At 40.1% G+C, this 27,023-nt stretch overlaps 1 protein-coding gene across 1 annotated transcript in view; it reads right to left on the bottom strand.

The window, feature by feature from the left end:
- Positions 1–27,023, bottom strand: part of LOC124274465 — a 45,740-nt gene that overhangs the window by 10,833 nt on the left and 7,884 nt on the right. The window contains exons 2-9 of the mRNA XM_046709826.1: positions 16,237–16,658; positions 10,551–10,670; positions 4,776–6,187; positions 4,294–4,402; positions 3,201–3,312; positions 2,682–2,884; positions 2,094–2,176; positions 123–360 (exon numbers count right to left, since the gene is read on the bottom strand). Coding sequence (XP_046565782.1) covers positions 123–360; positions 2,094–2,176; positions 2,682–2,884; positions 3,201–3,312; positions 4,294–4,402; positions 4,776–6,187; positions 10,551–10,670; positions 16,237–16,642 — 2,683 coding nt within the window. The 5' untranslated portion in view covers positions 16,643–16,658. The remainder of the gene's footprint in view (positions 1–122; positions 361–2,093; positions 2,177–2,681; positions 2,885–3,200; positions 3,313–4,293; positions 4,403–4,775; positions 6,188–10,550; positions 10,671–16,236; positions 16,659–27,023) is intronic.

Raw genomic sequence — 27,023 nt, 5'->3', positions numbered from 1 at the left:
TTTTGGTGGCCTAAAGTCTATAATACATAGTACTTTAAAATCAAAATTCTACAATAACCTACAAATAAGTGGCTGAATGAAAATGGAAAGTGACAATTTCACTATAAAGGATGAATTCTCACTTTTAGGGGGCTGGAGGGTTTTGCCGTTCTTCTCACACCAGCCAGTGGGGAAGAGGAAGGGGCAGTCGGCCATGGCCCAGAAGTCATAGCACTCGGAGTAGCCATCAAAGTGTAGTCGTATGCGATGTCCCTGCAGCTCAGCTACTGACAACACGCAGTAGAGCGACTGGTGGCGGGGGTCGATGCCTTCCAGCTTCATCCCCACCTTGAACCCAGGCTTCTGGCTGGCTGGAAATGGCTGCAACACATTGTAAGAAAACGGGATGTAACAGTCTGGCCTAGCTAGTTTGAATTAGGTCACTAAAACAACACTGATTTTATTAATCATATATTAACCGATTACCCAATTACCCTAATTTCATCAAGATAATCTGTTGCAGGAAACAGGCTGTGAGACTACAGTGAACATATGAAATATGGACTGTGGCACACATAGCAACTTGCCCACTACAGGAAATGCACATTACATTACACACATGCACTACGCAAAACAGCACCCATCTGTTGAGGAGTGAGTGAGTGAGTGAGTTGGAGTTTTACGCCGCACTCAGCAATATCCCAGCTATATGGCAGCAGTCTGTAAATAATCGAGTCTGGACCAGACAATCCAGTGATCAACAGCATGAGCATCGATCTGCGTAATTGGGAACCGATGACATGTGTCAACCAAGTCAGCGAGCCTGACCACCCGATCCCGTTAGTCGCCTCTTACAACAAGCATAGTCGCCTTTTATGGCAAGCACATGGGTTGCTGAAGACCTATCCTACCCCGGATCTTCACGGGTTGCACCCACATGAACTACACACATGAGTGAGTGAGTGAGTTTAGTTTTATGCCGCTTTTAGCAATATTCCAGCAATATCATGGCGGGGACACCAGAAATGGGCTTCACACATTGTACCCATGAAGGGAATCGAACCCTATTCTTCAGCGTGATGAGCGAACGCTTTACCCACTAGGCTAACCCACCACCACTACAGACATGAACCAAGCACAGCAACACCCACATGTGTTTCATACTACAGCACTCACATGAGCTACTCACTACAGTTCATACATGAACAAGACACTACAGGAAATACTACACTACATACTAGTGGTGGTCCGATTAATTGAAATAATCGAAGATTGGTCGTAGTGACTAAACGACCAAGCAATCGATCATAATTTCTCATAGTCGAACACAAACAATTCTGGAACACTTGTTTTCATTAACAATATTTTTCACATGGTTGGTTTTGTCTGTTATATTTCGTAAGCACTACAAGGTCGTTTCAAGTCATGACTGAATTTATCTTAAAGATTCCAAGAAATTTATGTTCCTAACACACTAGTCATCCTTTAAAGATATGAAATTTTGCCAAAAAACCCCAAATAACTACATGGTTTTTTCCCTTATTTTTATGTGCATTAACAAATTTCATAAATGACGCTAACCAATTATTTTCATTGATTGATGGGTAGAAATGAACCAATCATCAATTATGAGATTTTAACCAATTCCCAACACTACTACATACAGCAATGACACACTACATTTCATGCAGAAATTACCCACTGCATACAGGAACCACACTCTAGTACACACTGGGACACACCCTAGTACACACTGGGACACACCCTAGTACACACTGGGATTACATAGTGGATTTGTCTGCTTGGTTTGTTGTTCAGTGCTGCACTCAGCAATATTCCAGCTATGTGGCAGCGATCTGTAAATAATTGAATCTGGACCAGACAATCCAGTGATCAACAACATGAGCATCTTTCTATGCAATTGGTATATGATGACATGTTTCAACCAAGTCAGTGAGACTGACCACCCGATCCCGTTAGTTGCCTCTTACAACAAGAATGGGTTGCTGAAGACCAATTCTATCCTGGATCTTCACAGGTTGATTACACATTACAGTTCACACATGAATCTATTGTTTGCCAAACACAGAGGAAACTAATGACAAGAAACTCACATTCTTGAAGAGTTTGGCAGATGCCTCCACAGCATGCTCCTCTTCGAGGTACTGGCTCCAGGAAAATGTCCGTGACTTGCGACCTGCAACAGAAGTAGACAGTTCCTATCATTCATGGAACAAGATTTCATAAAGTTGAATCTATCAAGATTAGATCCTTATAATCTGGACCATGGTCATCACTGGACTAAATTTACAGTCTAGAATTTACGATATTATTTGATCTAAAACTAAAATCTGGACTCCTGATTCAAGACTGAAACATGAAACGGACTAACCGATCATAGTTGTCCCATCATCACTAACAAGAACCTATGCCTCAGCAACTCAAACATTGGTCCTACACATCCCAGGTTCATACAGATTCCACTGTATTTCTAATATCCGTGAGTGAGTGAGTGAGTTTAGTTCAGTTTTAAACCATTTTTAGCAATATTCCAGCAATATCACGGCGGGAGACACCAGAAATGGGCTTCACTCATTGTAACCATGCGGGGAATCGAACCTGGGTCTTTGCAGTGGCGAGCGAATGCTTTAACCCCCAGGCACCCCTCCACCCCGTCGACGAAAACTGAGATAATAACACACCTTGCATTGAGGGAAGTTTGTTCAAACCATCTTCTTCACTTCCAGGAATGCTGATCTTCAGTTTTGGGCGACCATCTTCTCCCATCACTAATTTGCGTTTCTTCTTCTTCATACCCAACAACAACCTTGGTCGTCCGGGACCGACTCGCTCCTTCACTGCAACCACTTCACTTCCAGTCTCCGTCCCTGGTTCAACCTTCACTCTGAAATATCAACAATCAACCTAAATCACACAATTCATCTATCTATTGTGATTACATAAGGTGTTACCACTTAACAAGTATTGACCTACAAGCATGACAGACCAGTCTTTAGGTAAGATCTTTCCTGTAACAATGAAATGAGTGTAATATGTTATACACAAAAAAGGACTAGGAAACATACTACTCTACTTTTCTTCAGGGTATAACATAATGTCATTCTATCAAATATACACTTTACCTATGAGTATTTGTTTTATTTATCATGCAAAGGTAAAAATCAAAAGGTCCCAAATGGACTAGGTCTGAAGTGGCATACACTGTGGTTGTAGTGTCGACATCAGCGATGCTGTTGTCACAGGGCTTGGTGTTGTCAGGTCGAGGAGGATCACTCTGCTGCTGCTGCTGCCCTTGGTCACTATCTGCAGGAGCTGTAACCAGACGCAGACAGTTCATCCCCGGCACATCATAGATAACCTGGTGTGTGTCCTGACAGATACAGTGCATCTCTTGACAGATACCCCGGTGTGTGTGTGTTTGAAATATACCCCGGTGTGTGTCTTGAAATATACCCCGTGTGTCCTGACAGATATAGTGCGTCTCTTGACAGATACCCCAGTGTGTGTCCTGACAGAAAACCCAGTGTGTTACCTGACAGATAACCTGTGTGTGTGACCTGACAGATATGTGTCCTGACAGATGTGTGTCCTGACAGATACCCCCAGTGTGTGTACCTGACAGATAACCCTGTGTGTGTTACCTGACAGCTATACCCCAGTGTGTGGTGTGTCTGACAGATACCCCAGTGTGTCCTGACAGATACTCCTGTGTGTGTGTGATCCTGACAGATACCCCTGTGTGTGTGTCCTGACAGATACCCCAGTGTGTCCTGACAGATACCCCAGTGTGTCCTGACAGATACCCTGGTGTGTCCTGACAGATACCCCAGTGTGTCCTGACAGATATCCCTGACAGATACCCAGTGTGTCCTGACAGATACCCCTGTGTGTCCTGACAGATACCCCAGTGTGTCCTGACAGATACCCCAGTGTGTCCTGACAGATACCCCAGTGTGTCCTGACAGATACCCAGTGTGTCCTGACAGATACCCTGTGTGACCTGACAGATACCCCGTGTGTGTCCCTGACAGATACCCCATACTCCAGTGTGTCCTGACAGATACCCTGGTGTGTCCTGCATCCTGACAGATAGTGTGTGTCCCAGTGTGTGTCCTGACAGATACCCCAGTGTGTACTGACAGAGTGTGTGTACTGACAGGTACTTTCGAGTGTGACCTGACAGATACCCCGGTGTGTCCTGACAGATACCCCGGTGTGTACTGACAGGTACTCAAGTGACTGGCACAGAGTTCTGGCAGACATTGTATCAGGTGTGTAATGTGAATGACCAACCTGCAGATAAGTGATTGTTGTTGGTAATGGCTGCCGAGTTTCTTGCACCCTCGATGTCAGCAGCATCATCTGTGATCAACTCCATAGCACCGAACTCGTTTATCTTGAACTACAACCACAAAGACATCTGTAGCATTCTATCCAAGTCTGGTGTCATCACACAAGGTACACAGAAAAGTGCTTATTGTGTTCATAATATATAATTTGTAAGTAAAAGGTTAATAGTTGACAAAAAACACTATTTTTCTCATATCTGGTGATGGTCCAAACTGTGTCCACTGATGACCTTCACAACAAAGAGGTCATAAGGTCACAAGCTTTTTCACTACTTTGATATAAGCAATGACCTTGACCTTTCATGTCAACAAAAAATATAACTGGAATGATCTTCAAGTAAAGCCTAAAACCACATTCATTACACCTGACGTTGATCTAACAGAGATAACAGTTCAACACTTGAGTTCCCAGATGGGCAAGCTCACCTTGAAGTCGCTGCCAGGCAGTGTGGCTACTCCATCCTCCCACACCATGGCATCCATTGGGTCAGCAGGTTCCTCTGTCACTTTGTCATCTCCATGTGTACCCTTAGCTGCCTCCGTCTGACCATGGTCATTGGACTGACTCTTGACACCAGACTGATTCACTTCACCGGAATGATTCCTCACACCGGGCTGTTTCTGCTCATTGGACAGATTCCTTGGCTGACTGCCAACATCCTTCACCTTGCTCTCATCCCCAGCTGCCTCAGGACCCTTGTGTGCCTCCATTGCTCGGTGTGCCTCTGGACCTCTATGTGTTCCAGTTCCATCTCGTCCCCCCTTCTTTGTCTCGGTGGCTTCCATGGTTGTCCTTGATTCCCCATGCCCTGCATCAGCAGCAGGAGCAGCTCCCACTGCTGTTGCAGGCTTTCCAGCACTTTCTGCTTCCAAGGAAGACACTATAGGGGGTGGCACAATGACATTTTGGGGTCGGCTATTTGGATCAGAGGCCATGATGACCCCGCCAGACATGCCCTGCTGGGTCTGCAGCACCATGGATGTCATGCCGTCTGTCTTCAGCCCCGGGTATGGTGGCGGGTCCTTCAGAATTATCGGGGTGTGAACCATTGCCTGCTGCATGGGGTCTTTCAGGAGAAGAGGCGAGTGCAGCATGGGGCTGGTCACCTGGGTGCTGGGCACCAGAGGTCGAGCGGTTTGAATCACCAGCTGTGGCCGAGCCTGAGCAAGTAACTGTGGCCTTTGTTGCAGCAGCTGTTGACCTGGACCTAGTCCTTGTGCTGCCTGAGATGCTCCTGGTGCAATCTGGAAGGTAAGCTGTGGTGCCGACACTGGACGCAAGCTGGGATGAGAGGCTGGAAGTCGGGCATTCTGCATGTTTATCGGCTGCTGGGCAAATCGGGTTGGGCGTTGTAATAGCTGCTGTCTCTGTGTGTGCAGTGGTTGTCGTGGTAACAGTGTTATTGGGTGTATCGTGACCTGCTGATGTGGAGAACGAGCTGCACTGGGTTGTCGAGGAAGAGCTGACATGTGCTGTAATGGAATGGAATGACCTGGTGCTGAGTGACTGGAGCCGTCCTGAGAGAGTGCCTTGACAGTCATTCCCGCAGTCATGATGGGCTGCCCTATTGTAGCCACTGTCTGGAGCGGCACAGACGTACGGGCAGGTAGAGTCACGGTCAAGGTGGCTCCTGCAGGGAGCGCCTGGCTGGGGGAGAGAATGGGAGTGGGGCCTCGCATGGGGAATGTAGAGGGGTTAGGAATCTTGAGCTGTGTGTGACTTGTTACCATGGGTGAGCTGGATGCTTGTTGAGGGTGTCCCTTTAAGGGCATACTGGTAGCAAGCACTCCTCCTGCCTGCTGCGAGTGGCTTTTCAAGGGCATGCGAGCTCCTCGGCCTGCAAAAAGAAGCACAGATGAATAATGTGTTTATCTTTACTGCTTAACAATAGGTAATATGACACATATCAACAATGATGGTAACTGTTTAGACTACATGATTACTTAGCAGCATGTAATATATAAGGATTAGTATGCAAACATGTTTCATGCTTATTTAGTGTCAGTATGATACACATGCGAGTGTAAGAATCTTTTAGTACTGATCATTTCCTTATCTTTCAGCTTTTTGGAAAAAATGCACCAACTATGACTGCCATCATAGACACGACATCATTCCAACCCTACAAGATTCCACAGCTGTCAACACGTGTGTCTGGACGAGGTAAACAATACACATGTTAAGTGGTCTGTGCACCAGAACACATGTGATTTCATAATCGTGGTTATTTCCTACCATCTGAGCAATAAAAGCTGTAGCTAGTGACTGAGCTGAAATTTACGCCGCACTCAGCAATATTCCAGCTATATGGCGGCAGTCTGTAACTAATCGAGTTTGAACCAGACAATCCACGGCTCAACAGCATGAGCATCAATCTACGCAATTGGGATACAATGACATGTGTCAATCCAGTCAGCGTGTCCGACAACCCGATCCCGTTAGTCGCCTCTTACAACAAACATGGGTTACTGAAGACCAATTCTAACCTGGATCTTCACGGGTAAAGCTGTAGCTATGAGAAGTTACTTGTGTTGCATGGTTAGCAGTAGAAAACTGATCTCAGGTCTCTTTCATGAAAGCAAACAATGGTGTAAGGTAATAGCAAACATTCTAAGGCCCCAAAAAATAAATGTTGTGGTTCCGATTTCCTACATTTCAGAACTAGGGTAGGTAGGTAGGGGTTTGGGTTTTTTTGGCAAAATATTTTTACATTACTCATGTGTCAGAAAATAAATTTAATTTATTATGTGATGAGTAAAATTGTTAGGCTCAGCGGGAATATTTAGGGTCGGTCGGGAAATCGGAACCACAAGCTTCTTTTTTTTAGGCCTAATTTGGGCCAAGGTACAGAAGCTCACATTAACATATATTCAACCTGACCTTTTTTGCCCAGATTTGATTGGTCACTTTATAATCACAGTGTGTCTGTATCAGTATTCTGATATCTATTCCAAATGCACACAAGATCATTTACTGAGTGCTCAGAAGGCAGATATTGTTTTGGAGCAGGACTACTGACAGAAAGCGTCAGAACACCTGACATATAAGCCTGTAAGTGGTATGGATTGAACAATATTCTTGTCTTTTGACACAGGAGACTACATGGCGGATGGTTGACTTCAGATTTAATAGAACATGTTTTGCTTCAATACTGTGACTTCCCCTTGATGAAATGCAATTTCAGATGTCCCCCATTTTCCAATACAAAATAGTCATCAGGTGTGATCAGTATGTAACATTATTTTAAGATTACAACATTTTAAGCATCATCAATACATAACATTCTTCTAACACAAATACAAATTGCAGTGTACTTCAGCATTTTATAACCAAGCAAAAAACCAGGCTAATGTGCACTCTGCTATTGAATGGGTTAGTTTGGTGCTTTTAATAGTATTCCAGTAATAACATCTCATGTGTGCTTAATGTAGGAGAGATAGAAGGAAGGTATGAACATTTCCTGCTTTGGTGAAACACACAAACATAAATCTGAACCTAAAATCATAGCAGAGGTGGAAATAACCCATTGCCCGACGCCCGAGTCCAGTGTCTTTTTCTGTCGGGCAAGCAAACTTGTATATCACACTGTACCGGTGTCCAGTTGACTTTCCAATGTTAATTATGTTATTTATTTAAAAAATCAACAAGAAAACGGCCGGTATAGTGGAAAAATTATCAGGGCAAGTGATTTTACATGTACCACTGTACCGGAGTACACTAGCAATTTTAAAGTTTTTTCCACCCTAGACAAGCCCATTTAAATTGAAAAGGAGCCCCAGGGAGACCAGAGATTCAGAACCTGAGGAAATCTAGACTTGCTTTATTTAGGGCTTTAGCACTACTGAGAGGGCTTGGCAGTGGGGAAAATAATGTGGTTCAGGGACTGTGAGACAGACTATTTCCACCCCTGCATAGGTTTATGTTTTAGTGACACAACCCTACACAGCTATTTGAGGTGCTTATAGACGACTCAGCCCCCTGCGAGCACTTAGTTTACATCACACAAACAGCAATATCTATTGTGCAAGAGGTGTCATATAGTGACGTCTGCTGAACACAATACTTTGACATCAGGCAATAAAGTCACACAATATTCATCCATCCATGAGGGCTCAATTCACTTCGGTAAGTAGTATCTCATTCTGTAGTTAAAAATACTCTCACATATCACATGTACAGAGCTCCAGATAAGATTTAGCTCATGTAGGTACTGTACCCACTGTATTTATTTGGAGTGGGTATTATGAATGTTGAGTGGGTATTTCATTTTCCGTTACCCACTGCTTTCAAATATGTGCGTATTTCAGTCACTTTACTCACCTAAGTATTATGTCATTGAGCAAGTTTACTAAGCAGGTATGTTCTGCCTTATGTCATACCTAATCAAAACCATCTTAAATATAATGGAAATGATTTCATAAAAAATCACTCATCCTATACTGACTATACAACACTTGTCCTATACTAACAGTGCAACTTGATAGCAATCAATGTCTTTTTCATTATGCAAGCGAATTTTATAAATATATTCCGTACGCATTGTTTTTGCGTATCTACCTTTTTAAATGCATAATTGGTATGCAACAATTATTTTTCAATGCGTAATTCTATGCGTATTTTACCCGATACGCAGCTTATCTGGGCCTCTGCAGGGCTCCAGATAATTTTTCAACATCAGGAGTATGTACTCTTCATTTTCTCAATATAGGAGTACTGGAAAACCTTAAGTGTACATTTAGAGTACTGAATGGAATTTAATGGAGTATCAGTAATCTTGTGTTTCGTTACATATATGCACCACAACATTGCTGCTCTTGTGTAAACAGGTCAATAAACAATAAAGCAAGACCTTTTCAGATAAATACGTCTGTAAATGATTCTAAGACCGCGCACCATTGCTGTGGTGCGTATCTGCTACGTTTTCTAAATCATTTCCTACCGTACCGTGCATATTTTTTATCCGTACATACGCCCCTTATCTGGAGCCCTGCCTCTGCATGTATTAATGGGGAAGGAGAACATAGTGCACTCAAACCAGTGATGTGTCTACGATGCACTGATGCATGCAGCCATAACAGACGAACACAACACGATATACTATTTCATTAGGCTATCATTTAACTACACAAGGTCTTGATAGAAACACTCAAACACAGATTTGACAAAAGAAGACCAACTGTCCAGAAATTAAAATCAGGGAAAGACCTGTTGTCATGGATGCAGAGAGCACCATTAATTGTTGGAAGGCATTGCATTCCAGAACGACAAGTCCATCTACTGGCACAGACGGCTCAGTCAGCTACGGTGCCACAGTGCAACCCTTCATTATGCCAGGAACATCTGGGCTTTGTATCTTGGACTTTAAACATTCTATTTTGAGACTGTATTCAATTCAACAACATAAGACAAAGCACTAGAAACTCTTCCTTTTGACTGTTCCAGTTTTCAGTAAAATAAAATTTATGTCCACAAACTAGTAAAATTAATTATTGTTTACATATATCAGCATGAGTTAGGTGCTTTTCAATTCTAGTTAAGGATTTTTAACGGCATTTGTGGCAAGTAAATCCCGGCAACACCATGCCTATGTTTGTGGGTTTCAACAGAGACCTGCATCACAGACTGAATAAAGGAGTGAATTTAGTTTTACGCGCCGTACTCAGCAATATTCCAGCTATATGGCGGCGTTCTGTAAATAATCAAGTCTGGACCTGACAATCCAGTGATCAACAGCATGAGCATCGATCTGCGCTATTGGGAACCTATAGCATGTGTCAACCAAGCCAGTGGGCCTGACCACTTGATCCCGTTAGTGGCCTCTTACGACAAGCATGGGTTCCTGAAGATTCATTCTAACCCGGACCTTCACGGGACACTGAATAAAGGGGGGAAAGTGATGCAGCTTACAGACGTTTACTAGTTTGGTGAACGGGTTTACTGCTGACACTCCCAGGATAATAATCAAAGTTACTCTGCAGATCCTGGCAGCAAAGGTACTGAACTCTGTACAGCATGATTATAAAGAACAGGGTATGTTAGTAGATGAACGCATGCAAACACAGCACGAAAACAAAGAGAAATAAACAAATGCTTGGTAGTCTATCAGAATTCAGGAATCACATGCAAAGACTTTTATTAAGGTCTTCTAGACACACTGACTTTTCTACCCATCATGCACCAGGCCAAGAAACCAATATTACCCTTCACCAGACTTCCTGCTACCCCAGCTAGGATGGTGGACTGGGCGCCCCTCACACCTGGGGTTACACTGGACGCCTTCCCCGCCACACCACCTGGTGGCGCGTTCAGGTTGATAACACCTAGAGGAGAAATGTGCCTTGAGTCCACAGTGAGAATGAGGAACCTTTGACGCACTGTCCCCAACAGGTGAGCTGGCACCCGTGCCGCCACAACCAACTAGCACCATCACTGGAACTACCATGGAAACACTCAGACAATGGGAAGGTGGGATGATATGGAAATGAAGCAGTTTCATGCAGACAATATATGGGGAATATGGGTGTTGGAGATCAGGTGAAAACAATGGATGGGGAATATGGGTGTTGGAGATCAGGTGAAAACAATGGATGGGGAATATGGGTGTCAGAGATCAGGTTAAAACAATGGATGGGGAATATGGGTGTCGGAGATCAGGTGAAAACAATGGATGGGGAATATGGGTGTTGGAGATCAGGTGAAAACAATGGATGGGGAATATGGGTGTCAGAGATCAGGTTAAAACAATGGATGGGGAATATGGGTGTCGGAGATCAGGTGAAAACAATGGATGGGGAATATGGGTGTTGGAGATCAGGTGAAAACAATGGATGGGAATATGGGTGTGGAGATCAAAACAATGGATGGGAGATCAGGTGAAAACAATGGATGGAATATGGGTGGAGATCAGGTTAAAACAATGGATGGGAATATGGGTGGAGATCAGGTGAAAACAATGGATGGGAATATGGGTGTCGGAGATCAGGTTAAAACAATGGATGGGGAATATGGGTGTCGGAGATCAGGTGAAAACAATGGATGGGAATATGGGTGTTGGAGATCAGGTGAAAACAATGGATGGGAATATGGGTGTATGGAGATCAGGTTGAAAACAATGGATGGGGAATATGGGTGTCGGAGATCAGGTGAAAACAATGGATGGGGAATATGGGTGTCGGAGATCAGGTGAAAACAATGGATGGGAATATGGGTGTTGGAGATCAGGAAAACAATGGATGGGAATATGGGTGTCGGGAGATCAGGTGAAAACAATGGGGAAATATGGGTGTCGGAGATCAGGTGAAAACAATGGATGGGAATATGGGTGTATGAGATCAGGTGAAAACAATGGATGGGAATATGGGTGTCGGAGATCAGGTTAAAACAATGCATGGGAATATGGGTGTGGAGATCAGGTGAAAACAATGGATGGGGAATATGGGTGTTGGAGATCAGGTGAAAACAATGGATGGGGAATATGGGTGTTGGAGATCAGGTGAAAATATTGGATGGGGAATATGGGTGTTGGAGATCAGGTGAAAACATTGGATGGGGAATATGGGTGTCAGAGATCAGGTGAAAACAATGGATGGGGAATATGGGTGTTGGATAGTATGGTCAATAACTGGGCAGAAATTAGGAGATACTGGAGTAACTTGTCATCACTGTAACCAATACAAAACCACTGGCTTCATACCTTTTGCCAACAGAAACACAACCGGTAAGATATTATTTTAAAAAAATAAATAAAAAAGAATAGCCCAATTGAAAGTCAACTATCCCTTGCTGTTCTGTATAATAACTGAAGGAAGCAAATGCTCTCATCGATAGCATCCATTTACTAGTCTGGTTCCTTGGGCATGCAACGCTGGTGCTACTCCGGCGAGGACTGAACAATGGCGGCCTCTGATAGCCAAACAAACATGGCAGCAGCCAGTCATATAGTTACTATAGAAAATCCCAAGAACGGGTGGTGAGAATTTTGTTTTAGCATTTTTATCAATACTATAGCAAAGATTACATAATAAGAATAATGACCATTGTTACTTTCAGTGATAGAAAACATTGCTTAAACAGTTTTGAGACATGAAAGTTGTCATCAAACAGGCAAAATGTAAACAATGAGACACCATATTTTCAACAGAGATATGTACATAAATATTGTGTCAGCCCACTTGTCAAGAAAACATAGTCAGCCCACTCAGGTGTAAGTACTCCTTAGTGTCAAGAAAACATAGACATGAAATACAGTAATGTCTGTCAAATAATCTTATGTAAAAGTCAATAAACAGCAGACAATCCAGTGATCAACAGACCATGAGTATCGATCTACGTTTTCTAAATCATTTCCTACCGGATCGCGTTATACCGATGACCATATAATCAAGTCTTGAGCAGTGATCAACAGCATGAGTCAGCGAGTTACGATGACCTGACCAGCGAGCCTGACCACCTGATCCCGTTAGTCGCCCCTCACAACAACCATGGGTTACTGAAGCCCAGCTCTAATCTGGATCTTCATGGGTCAGAACTCTCAGTACAATAAATAGAAAAATAGTGCTTCCTAATTATGTCCACAAGAAAAGCCATTCATTTTATCATCACATTAAGAAATTAATCATAAATGTCAGAGTTTGAGAGAAATTATTAATTCAAACATGTGCTCTTTGCGAGATATTCATATCTGTTATATTTTCTCACGGAATGATCATGAGTAAGACCATCAATGATCATGAGTAAGATCATCAATTGCCCCAAAAACATAACAGCAGTCATGGCGTGGCACTTCATTATGAGGGTTTAGAGACGTTTATTACAAATCACACCACTGGCATATTACCTACTGGATAATCAGTATTCCATGAAATTCTCCCAGATATTATTGCCGTGTTTGTGACATGTGTTCGTCACGCTTGTCCTGAAAGAGCCCACTGATGTTGAGGACATCAGAAACGGGGACACAAACACTCGGAAGGGATTAAGTTTCCTTCAGTCATGTTTGGTAAAAACAAAAACAGTAAAAGTTAACAATGTTTCTATAATCTAGAAAAATACACATGATAACTGTAGTTAAATATCAAAAGGAAATTAGGGAGGGGGGAGTAAAATTATTATGATACACATTATTTTCAAAATTTAATATATTCAGTAATGGTACTTGTTAGTTTTAAAATCACATCTGCACAAGTACAAAAAAAATTCTCCAGAATTCACAACTAACTCCCTGATTGTGTGTTGAACTATGTATAGAAGCACTGTTGTGGTGTATAACATAGTAAAACATACAGATTCCAATGCAGCATTCAACCTAAATAATTAACTATTAACTAGCTGAATAATTACTGATATCAAATCATATTATTCATGACTTGTATTGGATATCTCTTCATTGCTCTGAATGATGTTAGTATATAGCCAGCATATACTCTGATACGGGCTTCAAGCCATAAAAACTATAGTATTCATGATGGATTCAAGCCAGTAAAAAGCTATAGAATTCCCACATGGTAAAACCAAACTCAGTCAGTCAGTCAGTCACTGCTAAAATCACTCTTAATTCAACAGCTGACTCAAGCTTTCATTCTCAAATATACTTTTTTTTGGTGCATTTTGATTTGAAATTTTATCCCCATGATTATACTGGGTTTTTTTACAAGCTAAATGTAAGCTAATGATGTGTCTAATTCATTGTATTGAGCAGTTGTCTATATTTTTTTAACATAAAAAGTTTCATCTGACATGTATAATAACCTCTAAAACATTTCAACAATACTGGTATGCACTTGTTCATTGTTTTGCATACCGATTGCGACATCTGATGGCTATTGCATGATCCTGTGAAAATATGCCCACAAATGTATCTGTGGACTTGCACAAGTCTCTGAGGCAATATATAATAGTTTAGTGATAATTTCTAAAAATATGAGTGAGGGAGTGAGTTTAGTTTTACCCCGCTTTTAGCAATATTCCAGCGGGGGACACCAGAAATGGGCATCTAAAAATATGAATAAAAAGAACATATTGTCCCTCCAACAGACTGGCATCCTTAGATGCACTGTCCGTTTATCTAGACTTTCCTCCTTAAAGGATAGAATTCACTATACATGCATAGGCTTCGCTCTCTGTACCGCAGCAAGGCTAATATATCTGTTGCAAATATTTCCTCTAAACCTCCCATTTGACTATAGATACAGGACAGAAATTGGCGACATTTGTTTCTTCAAAACTTTAAAATACAGATACTAACAAAATTAATTAATATGGCCATTCAGTTCTATGTATTGTGTGTATGACTACGTGACTCAAAATACCAACACACATTTTGCTTTTGAAAATGGTGTAAGTGTCATTGTTTACATTTCGCCTGTCTCTCAAAACTTCTTAAATAATGTTTTCCTTCACTAAAAGAAATAAAAGTTGTTATTCTCTTCACATAAACTTTGCTACAGTACTGAAGAAAATGCTGTGAAAAAATACAAATGACCCGTTCTTGGGTTGTCTTTAGAAAACAAATGGCAAGTCATGATGCCACTGTGCAGCCATTGCTTGAGGTCAGTGAGGCCCCAGCACAGCATACCAGGAACCAGATTTCCCCAGTGCTAATATCATGAGCAAAAAGCTGAGCAAAGTGATGGCAAGTGAGGTGCTGGGTTAAGATAAGCAAAGCAAAAATAATGAAGTGTGTACATCTATAAATACTAGAATAAGGCTGTGGTTGGGTCTATATTGTCGTGGCATGTCGTGAATATTTAGGTGTGGAATATTGAATATTCATGGGTTCATGTACATGGATCCAGGCTTGTTACTTGAAACATGGTACGTTGCCTGGGATTAGGGTTTGTGTACCAGGGTCGGAGCTTTGTGTGCTGGGATTGGGGTCGCAGGTGTGAGGTGAGGTGAGGTGAAATAGGGTTTATCGTCGTGCTTGAGAATATTTCGCTCATATGACTGACTGACTGACTGTGAGTTTGGTTTTACGCCGCTTTGAGCAATATTCCAGCAACATCCCGGCGGGGGACACCAGAAATGGGCTTCACTCATTGTACCCATGTGGGGATTCGAACCCGGGTCTTCGTCGCGACGAGCCAACGCTTTAACCACTAGACTACCCCACCGCCCCCCCGCTCATATGACGACGTGCATGCGTGTGTATGTGTATGTGCCGCTGCTTGTACTAGCCCAGACTGAAGCTGGTTTTATAGTGCTAGCCCACTGAGATACCATGCCGCAGTGAAGCATGAATACCCCACTCAGACACATTATACTGACTCCGAGCCGACCAGTCCTTGTTGTACCCATTAATGCCGAGTGCTAGGCAGGGACCAACAAGTACCATATTTTAACGTCTTTTGGTATGACGCGGTTGGGGATCGAACCCGCGACCTTCCGCTCTCCGGGTGGACGCTCTAACCACTACACCACAGAGGCGGTTGGGTTGTAGGTGTACTGGGAATGGGGGTTTGTGTACTATGATTGGAGGTTTATATACTGGGAATGGGGGTTTGTGTACTATGATTGGGGGTTTATGTAGTGGGATCAAGGGTTTGTGTACTATGATTGGGGGTTTATGTAGTGGGATCAAGGGTTTGTGTACTATGATTTGGGGTTTATGTACTGGGATCAAGGGTTTGTGTACTACGATTGGGGGTTTATGTACTGGGATCAAGGGTTTGTGTTCTATGATTGGGGGTTTATGTACTGGGAATGGGGTTTGTGTACCCAAATTGGGGGGTTGTGTACTAAGATTCATGGTTTGTGTAACGGGATCAGGGTTTGTGTAGTAGGATTCAGGGTTTGTGTACTGTAATCCTGGCACGAGTATCAGATAAGAGTTTGTGTACGAAGATCTGGCTAAATTACTGGCTGTGTACATACTGCTGTAAAACTTACCATTGGTGATGGTTAGGCTGATGGTTCCAGGAGGAAAAGGTGACATCTGATTGGATACAATTGGAGGCGTCTGATTGGTCAATACAGATGATGTCTGATTGGTCAGGACCTGAGATGGTGGACCAGAAATATTTGCTGCAGATTCCTGAACAACTGATGGTGGTGTACTGAGCTTGATCTTCTTGGCAGGAGGTTGACTGGATTCTTTTGTTAAAGTAGGCATTGGCGTTGGTATTGTAGCCATTGTTGTTGGTAAGCTGGGAACTGGAGTTGGTAAAGTTGGCATTGGTGTGATTGTTGGTGTGGTTGGAATTGATGATGCTGTGGTTGCTGGTGTTGATGTGGATGTTGCAGCTGGCGTTACAGGGGCCTGCCCTGGCTGACCACTTGGTGGCTGGGAGTTCATTCTTCATACAGGCAGTCTGTAACAGATGAACAGACGACAATTGTCTTAAGCAGATTAACAGATTACTACAACCTGTAACAGATCCCTATAAGTCTGTGTGTCAGTGTTAAGTAGGAATACGAGGGGACCAAGCTTTCACTTCAACCCAAACAAAACCTTGACACAAAGTTTGACACTACCATGTTTGACTGTATTTATTGGATACATATTTCCTCAAACAAAATCATATATATTTAACACAAAGCAGATTATCTCCCATAGTGATCATCTTCTGGAACAAATCCTGGAGAAACTTAACCACTGATTTCTAAGCTCACCTTAACGAATCAAAATATTTGTAGAATCATACAAGATAACATTTTATAATTCCAAGATGATACCACAAGGGTCCTTAATCCATATTCAAAATACACTACACAAAATAAGTTTAAGAACATAAAGAATTTTCGTGATTTCATGTTCTTTTATTCATTGTTTATTCTTTCTAAGAATAAAAGAAATCCAGAAAATTTGTTATGTTCATCAAATAGCATCTTCTAAAATGCCAATGAAGCATCTAAGTTAAAGAACACTCACTAGTAACAGGTGAAGTAGTTAAGTCATTGGTTTGGGCTTATTAAACTGCATCTGGATTTTACAGTATTTTCTCTTCTCATGAAAGTTATTAAACTGCATCAGGATTTTACAGTATTTTCTCTTCTCATGAAAGAGGACCCTGATAAAATTTAACAGTATTTCAGATTTAATATTTCTTATAATTGACATTGAAATTATTAACAAACATAAGGATCAAAATATGGATCAGTGGCGAAATTTGTCGTAATTACAGTAAGCTAGGCTGCAATAACTCCACTATAAGTCGAATATGATACATGTCAGAAATAGGGAGTAATTAATACAATATGATACATGTCAGAAATAGGGAGTAATTAATACAATATGATGCATGTCAGAAATAGGGAGTAATAATACAATATGATGCATGTCAGAAATAGGGAGAAATAGGAGTAATTAATACAATATGATGCATGTCAGAAATAGGGAGTAATAATACAATATGATGCATGTCAGAAATAGGGAGTAATTAATACAATATGATACATGTCAGAAATAGGGAGTAATTAATACAATATGATGCATGTCAGAAATAGGGAGTAATTAATACAATATGATACATGTCAGAAATAGGGAGTAATTAATACAATATGATGCATGTCAGAAATAGGGAGTAATTAATACAATATGATGTACTATTAGGAGTAATTATATATGATGCATTATAGTCAGTGAAACAATAACAGAATATATTGTTTGACATGTTTTGAACATGACAACAGTGTTGACATATCACAATGACCAGTGACCACATCACTGTCAAATTAACCATGTGGGAGTCATGACTAATGTCTGCCTGCCTTGGATGTCTTCCATTGTGCATACATTGTTTTGATAAATAACACTCAAATTCCAGTAAAAAATATATGCTTATAAAAATCCATGAATATTCAATTCTACTGATCGCGAATAATGAATTAAATTCATAAAGGAATACAGTTGAATTCACCAAGCATGCAACTGAATCGTAGCAGCCCTACAATAAACTACATTCATAATGAACATACCTACAACAAAATGATGGATATGACGAACTGGGTTGTTGTTTTTACAAACCATTTGTTCTATTTTAATATATAACTTATGAAATTTGTATAACAAACCAAAATTAATGGTCCCTAAGATTTTTTTAAAACAGTAGCTTCATTTATTCAAGATACATGCTGTTTGTCGGTATTGTGAAATATCTGCAGTTTTTATGCAAATTCTGTGTAAAACTCTGAATATTCATGGGCCATCTGTATATGAAAGCATAAATTGAATTTCTGTTTTGCCAAATATCAATGATAATCATCTTTGTTGGGAGCTCCATCAGATAAATGCTGCCATTACCGCAACACCTGTGACATTCACCTTGACAGTCATGACAGCATATGGTCTGCATTTGTTACAAGTCTCACAATTGTAAACAATGGAACAGCAGGGGATGCTATTATACAAACAAAACATTCAAACACAACTGAAAAACACAAGAAAGGACTCTTCTCTTTAAGAGAATATTATCACGACTATTCCACTATGAAATTACAACAGCTATCTTTACACCCCTCAATTACTGCTACATGGATCAGTCCTACATCTAGGCTGAATGTGTGGCTGGGTTACTGCCTGGGTGCATTACGTAGACAATTAGCTATCTCTTATAGACAAATCAGGCGAGCACATTTGATCTAACTCTATTTCATTAATACTTGTCATGGAATCGACCGCAATGTCATTAAAGGGACTGTCCCCACTCTCCTTCACAACTTAACAAAAATAATTGGGTGTGGTATTGGACTATTAGGTGTGGTATTTTGTTTTGGTTGTTGTTTAATGACGCACTCAGCAATTTTCCAGCTATATGGCGGTGGTCTGTAAATAACAGAGTCGGGACCAGACAATCCAGAGATCAACAGCATGAGCATGGACCTACACAATTGAGATACAATGACGTGTCAACCAAGTCAGCGACCATGACCACCTGGTCCTGTAAGTCGCCTCTTACGACAAGCATGCGTTGCTGACGAATTCAAACCCGGATCTTCATGGGTTGGTATTTCGTCCTGTAGAGAACGGACTGTGATTGGTAGAGAAAGTTTGGGGAATTGACAATGTGAGGCATTCACCATGAGGGATATTGACCAAGATGGGTGTTGACCATGAGGGGTGTTGACCATTAGGTATATTGACCATGAGGGGTATTGACCAAGATGGGTGTTGGACTAGTGGTGTTCCAGTTAATTGAAATAATCGAAGATTGGTCGCAGTGACCATACGATCAAGCAATCGATTACATTTTCTCATTATCGAACTCAAACGATTTTGGAACTACTGTTTTAGTGTTTGAAATACTTGACGATGGAACATATCTTAGAAGTTGTCAGCGCCTGAAAACGTGTTTAATTCTTGGAAAACTCACTTAACTTGCTGAAAATTCGTGACTGAATATTTCTTGAAGACACTGGAAACTTTATGTTCTGAACTTCATGATATAATAGTCATCACTTTAAAGTAGCACGTCGCATCATTTTACACATGCTGTGAAATTTCATCAATGCAATTTGTGCTGTTTCTAAATAAAACAAAAACAACAACAGAGAACCACAAGTATTTTTCTTTATACATATCTGCAATAACAGCTTAACCTGAAAAGGAAAATCTTAAAAATTATGCTGACCAATTTTTTTCGATGATTGTTCGTTGGTAATGAACCAATCATCAATTGTAAGATTTCAACCAATTCCCAACACTAGTGCTGACCATTATGGGGTACTGACTGTGATGTGTATTGGCCATTCAGGGTATAGTCTGTGAGTGGTTCTGACATTGAGGGATATTGACCAAGAGGAAGAAATGCATGTACGTGGAAATGTCCAGATCCCTGTTTTCTCAAAGGGAATCCAGCATAGAATACCCTGTGGATTGTCTGGTCCAGAATTAATTGGGAATCGAATATTGCAACAACCAAAACAAAGAACAATACAGCACTATAATGATGCCAATGCCAATCACTGGATTGTCTGGTGAATTAATTGTTTACAGACTAGAATAGTGCAACAAACAAAAACAAAGAATATTTCGTCATTGCACTATAATTGACAATACTCGTGATGCCAAACACTGGATTGTCTGGTCCAGAATTAATTGCTTACAGATTACTCGAATATTGCAACAAACAAAACTAAAGGATATTTCGTCACTATACAGCACTATAAATGAAATAAATTGGTTCACTTGATAGTCTGAATTTGTTTGACACAGACCAGGTGTGTGAAGAAGAGGTCTTGCTAGCTAACCTGCCCGTTTGCACTCACTGTTTTTCCTTATCTTATCTGCATTTATTAACATGATTAAGGTTGAAAAGTCTACTTTACTTCACTGAAGGTAAACATCCAGATAATAAACTTTGTCAAATGAAAAGATCGTAATTGCACGTAACAGTACCTGCAGTCACATGACTTGCTTTTGGTTTTAAAATTAATTTATGATCATTCAATGTTTAATCGTGTATGTCACAACCAAAATCACAGTGGGGATTCTTTCTCAGTAACCTTGTAAATAAATATTCCATATTTCACTGCACCGTGAATGTATCAGTTAGCAGACCTAACAATAGAACTATCTTGAAGCCATGACCAGCAACATGACTTGTGAAATGTTTCATCCTCTTTATGCTTGAATGTACTGTTCCCCTAAATCCATTTCAATGAAATAAGTGTGAGCTCTTTATAGATGCTGACCAGCAACATGACTTGTGAAATGTTTCATCCTCTTTATGCTTGAATGTACTGTTCCCCTAAATCCATTTCAATGAAATAAGTGTGAGCTCTTTAAAGATACTTCGAACAGCATTTCAGTTACATCACAGGCTCAATGTGTTAGCTTTTCATAGAGGAAATCAAGACCTATCTTGAAGGCTTATATTCACCCCAACTGTGCAACAAATATCCAAAATGGGAGTTACAAGTTTCCCAGTTGATGTTGATATTTTTTACTGCATGGAATGCAGATGTTAAAATAACATGGAATATTTTACTTTTTCTAAATCCCAGCAAAATAAACACGTTTAGCCTGAAATTTGAATCAAACGGAAGTCATTTTCAACATGGTCGAGAGTGTCACCTTGAAATAACAGAACTGTTGTCCTCCACAACACCAAGGTCAACAGCATGTTTGTCCTCGGTAGAACTGTTTGGTGAGGTTTCGTTCTGGGTGTGGGGGCGATGGGGTAGTCTAGTGGTTAAAGCATTGGCTCATCATGCCGAAGACCCGGGTTCGAATCCCCACATGGGTACTATGTGTGAAGCCCATTTCTGGTGTCCCCCGCCGTGATGTTGCTGGAATATTGCTAAAAGCGGCGTAAAACCAAACTCAGTCAGTCAGTCAGTCTTTCTGGGTGTTCAACACCTTCACTTATCCTGTGACGCATATCTCCATTACAATAAAATATCATTTTATCTTAATATGTAATTCCTAGGGATGAAACGGTATACTGCGGTATTAGTAGAACCGCTGCATTTTGCCTTCGGTTTGGTATACGGTAATGCAATCCAAAATCGGTATTTTCGTTTTTTTTGTACCGTCATTTATTAACCTTTTAAAACCTTTTCTAAAATGTCTAGAAATCAAATCATTTTGTCAATATCTATGCATTTTTTTGCCAGATGGCCACTATTTTCTCGGAAGTAAATTTTCGTGCAGGGAACCGAAACGGACCGAACCGCAATATGTACCATGCAGTGGTAAGAGCGTACCGTTTCACCCCTAGTAATAACCATAAGAACATAAAACACCTGTCTTCTTAAAATGCATTGTCTGGATATTCATAAAATTAGAATGTCCCTGTCTTTGATGTGAGGTTAAGGAGAAAACTATGTAAGTATGTTTCTCAAAGTTATGAAATAAGACACAATTTTATACATACTGGAATAATTTCATGTAAATTATGTAAAAAGTCATGTATTAATGAAATATATACATTACAATTTCTCTGTAGAAGACAAGTGCCCTTAACACAAGTAAAACTATTGGTTTTATTGGTCGTCAACTGGTTATTCAAACAGTAGCTTTTGAAGCACTCTGCAACTGTCAATGTCTAGTCTGTTCCCAGGCAGATTGTCTAGCAAGGCCCCAGATAGAATTTTTGATGTTTTCTTATATAGGAGTACTGGAAAACAATAAGAGTACACTTAGAGTACTGAATGGAATTTAATGGAGTATCAGTAATCTTGCGTTTCGTTTCATATATGCACCACAACAGTTCTACTCTTGTGTAGTAAACAGGTCAATAAAGAATAAAACAATACGTTTTCAGATAAATACTTCTGTAAATGATTCTAAGACCGTACACCATTGCTGTGGTGCGTATCTGCTAAGTTTTCTAAATTATTTCCTACCATATCGTGCTTATTTTATATCCGTACATACGCCGATACAGCCCTTATCTGGAGCCCTGGTCTAGTCCCGATAGACCCGTCTAACTTTATGAAAGACCAGAGACGTTTAGACATCATATGCATTCATCTCAAAACTCGGCCAATTGGTCAGGAAAGAATTATTCACAGCAGGACTCCCAAACATGTATAAATGCTCTGTAAGGGCAATCAAACTCATCATAGTACCTCTGCAGAATTCAATACTTCTGAGCATTCTTAACAAAAAATACTTGACCCAAACTAAAATTTCAAAATGGAAAGAACATCTCAAAGATGATAAAAAACAATAGGTCCATACATCCAAAAACAAAATCTGCTGACTGGGGATAAAATTGGTTTCCTGTTTAAAGGACCACTAAACTTTGTTTTTTGTTACTCTTTTAACCATTACATATGAAAGATTTGTGGTTAGTCTTATGCGGAACACCACATTTATTCTTTAAAAACTTGTGGTTAATTAATACCGAGCGATTAAAAGTGGCCAAAAAGTCGCCTGTCTCCCTCTCGCCCGCCAACGAAACCACAGACAGGTTACGTAACTCTGTCGCCAGAGCACTGCAGTGACGTCATATGAGGAACGATTTTCAGTTAGTTGTATAGAAAATGTGTAGCACGCTCATCATTTTGATGATTTCTCGACATCAACGACGACATGCCGAATCGTTGCTTTCTCGTGAATTGCTCCTAGGGGTCGGGCGATGGTGTCCCCATGCACAGATTTTCACAGGACCCCACAGTTCGTGCTAAATGGGTTATGTTTGTGAGTGCGGTTTAGCATTGTGGAAGCCTGAAACGATATCTTACTTGTGTTCAGATCGCTTCACGGAAGTTAAAGAATCAAAACTACTTACTAATTCTAGTAAAATATGCATATGATTGATGACCATAAAGATTTTCTATGACACAACTTGTAACATAACGATTTCTTCCTCGAAGAGAGGTTGTGGTCGAGTAACAATAATATTGTAAGTAGTATTATATTCACACCCACCTCCGCTGCCACGAGAGAAATTGTTATGTTATACGCTATGTCATGCAAAATCCTATTGGCCATCAATAAAATACATATTTTACTACCAGTAGAAAGTAGTTTTGATTTTGTAAGTCGGTGAAAACAAACCTAAATACCATTTATCCTCAGACTGGCGGATGTTCCTGACAGGGCGCCGCCATTTTTAAAAATAAAAAAAAATCTGTTAGAATTAATGAGATTATAGTTTGTTTTCATCAAGTTAGAAAATCAAAACTAATTTCTACTCATAGTTAAATATGTATTGGAATCACAACCAAACGGATTTTGCATGACACAACTTATAACATAACGATTTCTTCCACGGAAGCGAGGTGGGGGTCGAAGTCACAATACTGCGCGACAAATTCCTTCTACATTCCCATGGTTAATCTGTCCATCACCAGTATGTAGATACTAGTTAATGTGCGTCTGTATATTTGGTCTTATAATCCTAATTAGTTTATTATCATACTTGTATGCATTTTGAAACTAAATAAAAAGCAGACGATCTGCTGATACTTATAGTGAATTTATAACAGAACTGTAATATCTAGACATTTGATAGTTTGCCAATGTGAATCATAATTCGCACACACACCCTAGTGCATGTTATCTGTCTCATTACACTTCACGGCGAAAACAATGATTCTGTTGAATGCTACGACAAATGAATAAAAACAAAATGCAAATATTAAAATTAAAACAGATTAAAGTTATAGGAACAATATCAGGCCATTACCTTGTTCGAGGAATGTATCCATCAATATCCACAAAACTGTTCCAAATGATGTGTCTTTTAACAGTTTAATATACCTAAAAGGTGATAAATCTTTTCAGGTATTGGTGTATAGTCTCACTGGTCACCCAAGATAGCACACCTGGCAACTAATTGCATAATGTCCGCCTTCTTTTTAAAAACAGTAATTTAGTTAGCCAATAATTGGCAATCAATCAATGTATTGCGGTTAATCCTTTGAAAGAAGGACGTTGTTTTTACGCAGACACCGACATCGACAGAGTGTATTCAGTATAGATTAGTAAATCTACATACATAAACACTACCTTTTGACAATTCCGCTGTGTAAGATAAAAGTAATTAATCAATCAGCATGTTATCGGTTAATCCTTTGATCGATGTTTATAATGTTGAATATTTACTCCAGACACAAGAAATGCCAAATGGGAACCTTTGTCGGGTAATCTAAGTGTGTTACCAATAATTATACCTGTTATAAATTCATTAACTGACCATCAAGTGAATGATGACAAATATCATGTGTAGGTTTATACCACCTAACACAGGTAACAAGGGAGTATTAATTGCTGTATTGCATGTGAAAACTTATGGGCCGACACTGTTTTGAGAATACAAACAGATTTTTACATGACATGATTAATTATCGACGTAATTTGGATCAGTCATTATACAAATAGGGCCTAACGACACCAATCGATTTGACAGAATCGTCTATGAAAACAAGTTGTAACTCGAAACTAGGCAAAGCAGGAGACAAAATTAAATGACAGTAGATTGTGAGAACATATAGCTTTAATTTTCCACAACAATTGTCACGATTTCAGGTTTATACAAGCCTGTAAACAAGATAATTTAACCCCTAAAATGTAGATGAATTCTGCATCGGCCCCCAAAGCTATTCCTCATATGACGTCACAGATGCGCGCCGCTCTGATTGGTTGAAATTTCGTTCGCGGGTTAGAATTGTGCACTGTTGTCAAAAAGGTCGATTTAAATTTAAGTCAATTAAAGGTCGAAATGAGTAGTTTTAATGACGGGGTTTCATTTATAACGATGCCAGTTAGTGATTTATGTATTTGTACCCCCTAGGGTTTATGTGACCTTTAAAGCACTGAGAAATTACCAAAAATCAGGCAGGAACTTAAGTCTACCTACTTCTACCACAGTGTCAACAACTAACGCCTTACTAGTACAACAGGTAGTGAAACAATCTACCAGTGCATGGGTGAATCATCAGTTTTCCTGCAACAATTTGACACACAATAGGATACTTCCTGTATCGACAGATGATGACACAACTGCTAAAATACTTACTACTTTTTTCACAACACTTCCTAACCCATACTTTGTCAGTCAAAAATTGTCAAATCAATTGTAATCAGCAATTCAAGTTGACTACAAAATATAACTGTTAAAACATGTCTACAGCTGGCGTTTACTTGAAACCTGCCCTGAAATATTTACTGTCAAAAGTTTCCAAGGTATTTGCTGTGAATATGTATCGTGATAAATATATTTTAACCTATGCATTTTGATACGTACTGTATCGTAATGTGGCAGTATCATTTTACCCATAGTGAAGATGTCTTCAGGGGCTTGGTCTATGGCAGACAGTCAGAGGTAGCATGTAATTTATGCTACCAAAACTTAGTGGCAGTCATAGAAAGTGTGAGACAGACTGTTAGTTGCATATTTTGGCAACTTTAATTATTCACAGGGTCAAGTTGTTCCACACATTTCACAATGTTTTTGTAGGATCAACAGAGAAATGTCAGAAACAGTGTATGTATTGAAGCTAAAAATCACAAAATAAGTTAGTCCTCTGAAATGTTTTTGGGTAAGCACATGATTTCCTCATTGTCACTTGGACATATGAACACTCAAGGGTGGAAATACCCCATTTGTATATCATGCTGTACCGGTGTCCAGTTGACTTTCCAATGTTAATTATGCTGTTTATTTAAGAAATCAACAAGAAAATCGACCGGTATAGTGGAAAAATTATCAGGGCAAGTGATTTTACATGTGCCACTGTACCGGAGTACACTAGCAATTTTAAAGTTATTTCCACCCCTGACCTTTCCCCAAATTTCTCTATGAGAAATTGATAAAATAATTTGGAAAATTGCATTTTAATAGCAATCATTTGTAACAAGTTAGATTTTGGTGTGTTTCACAGTGAAAACAGATGTTATTTATTTATTACATATAATTTGATTCCTGTAGTAGATGTAAAAAATAAATCGGTAAAGATTGCAAATTCATTGCAGTCATTTACCATGCATGTTCAACGCTCTGAAGTGACAAGAATACAGGCTGACCCTGAGGCCAAGTGTTTGATGCAGGCTGCGTTTGTGATGGAAGGTTCAAGTTTCGGAAAATGAATTTGGGAGAAGTGTTTCCACATTTTGTTTAAAAAATTAAACAATGCAATATGTGACTCAGGATAACTATTAAATCTTACATTTGGTATAAAATTATCAAGATTGTACAAGCCAACCAAAGATGCAGATACTCGACGACACTGTAAGTCATTACAAGCTGAATGGATCTCTAGGTACATAACATCTGCTTTGACAC

Source organism: Haliotis rubra, unplaced genomic scaffold, assembly GCF_003918875.1.
Source record: "Haliotis rubra isolate DU_JTF1 unplaced genomic scaffold, ASM391887v1 Scf191, whole genome shotgun sequence".
Classification (NCBI taxonomy): domain Eukaryota; kingdom Metazoa; phylum Mollusca; class Gastropoda; order Lepetellida; family Haliotidae; genus Haliotis; species Haliotis rubra.
The sequence above is the reverse complement of the archived record's forward strand: the minus strand, read 5'-3'. Positions and strand labels throughout refer to the sequence as shown.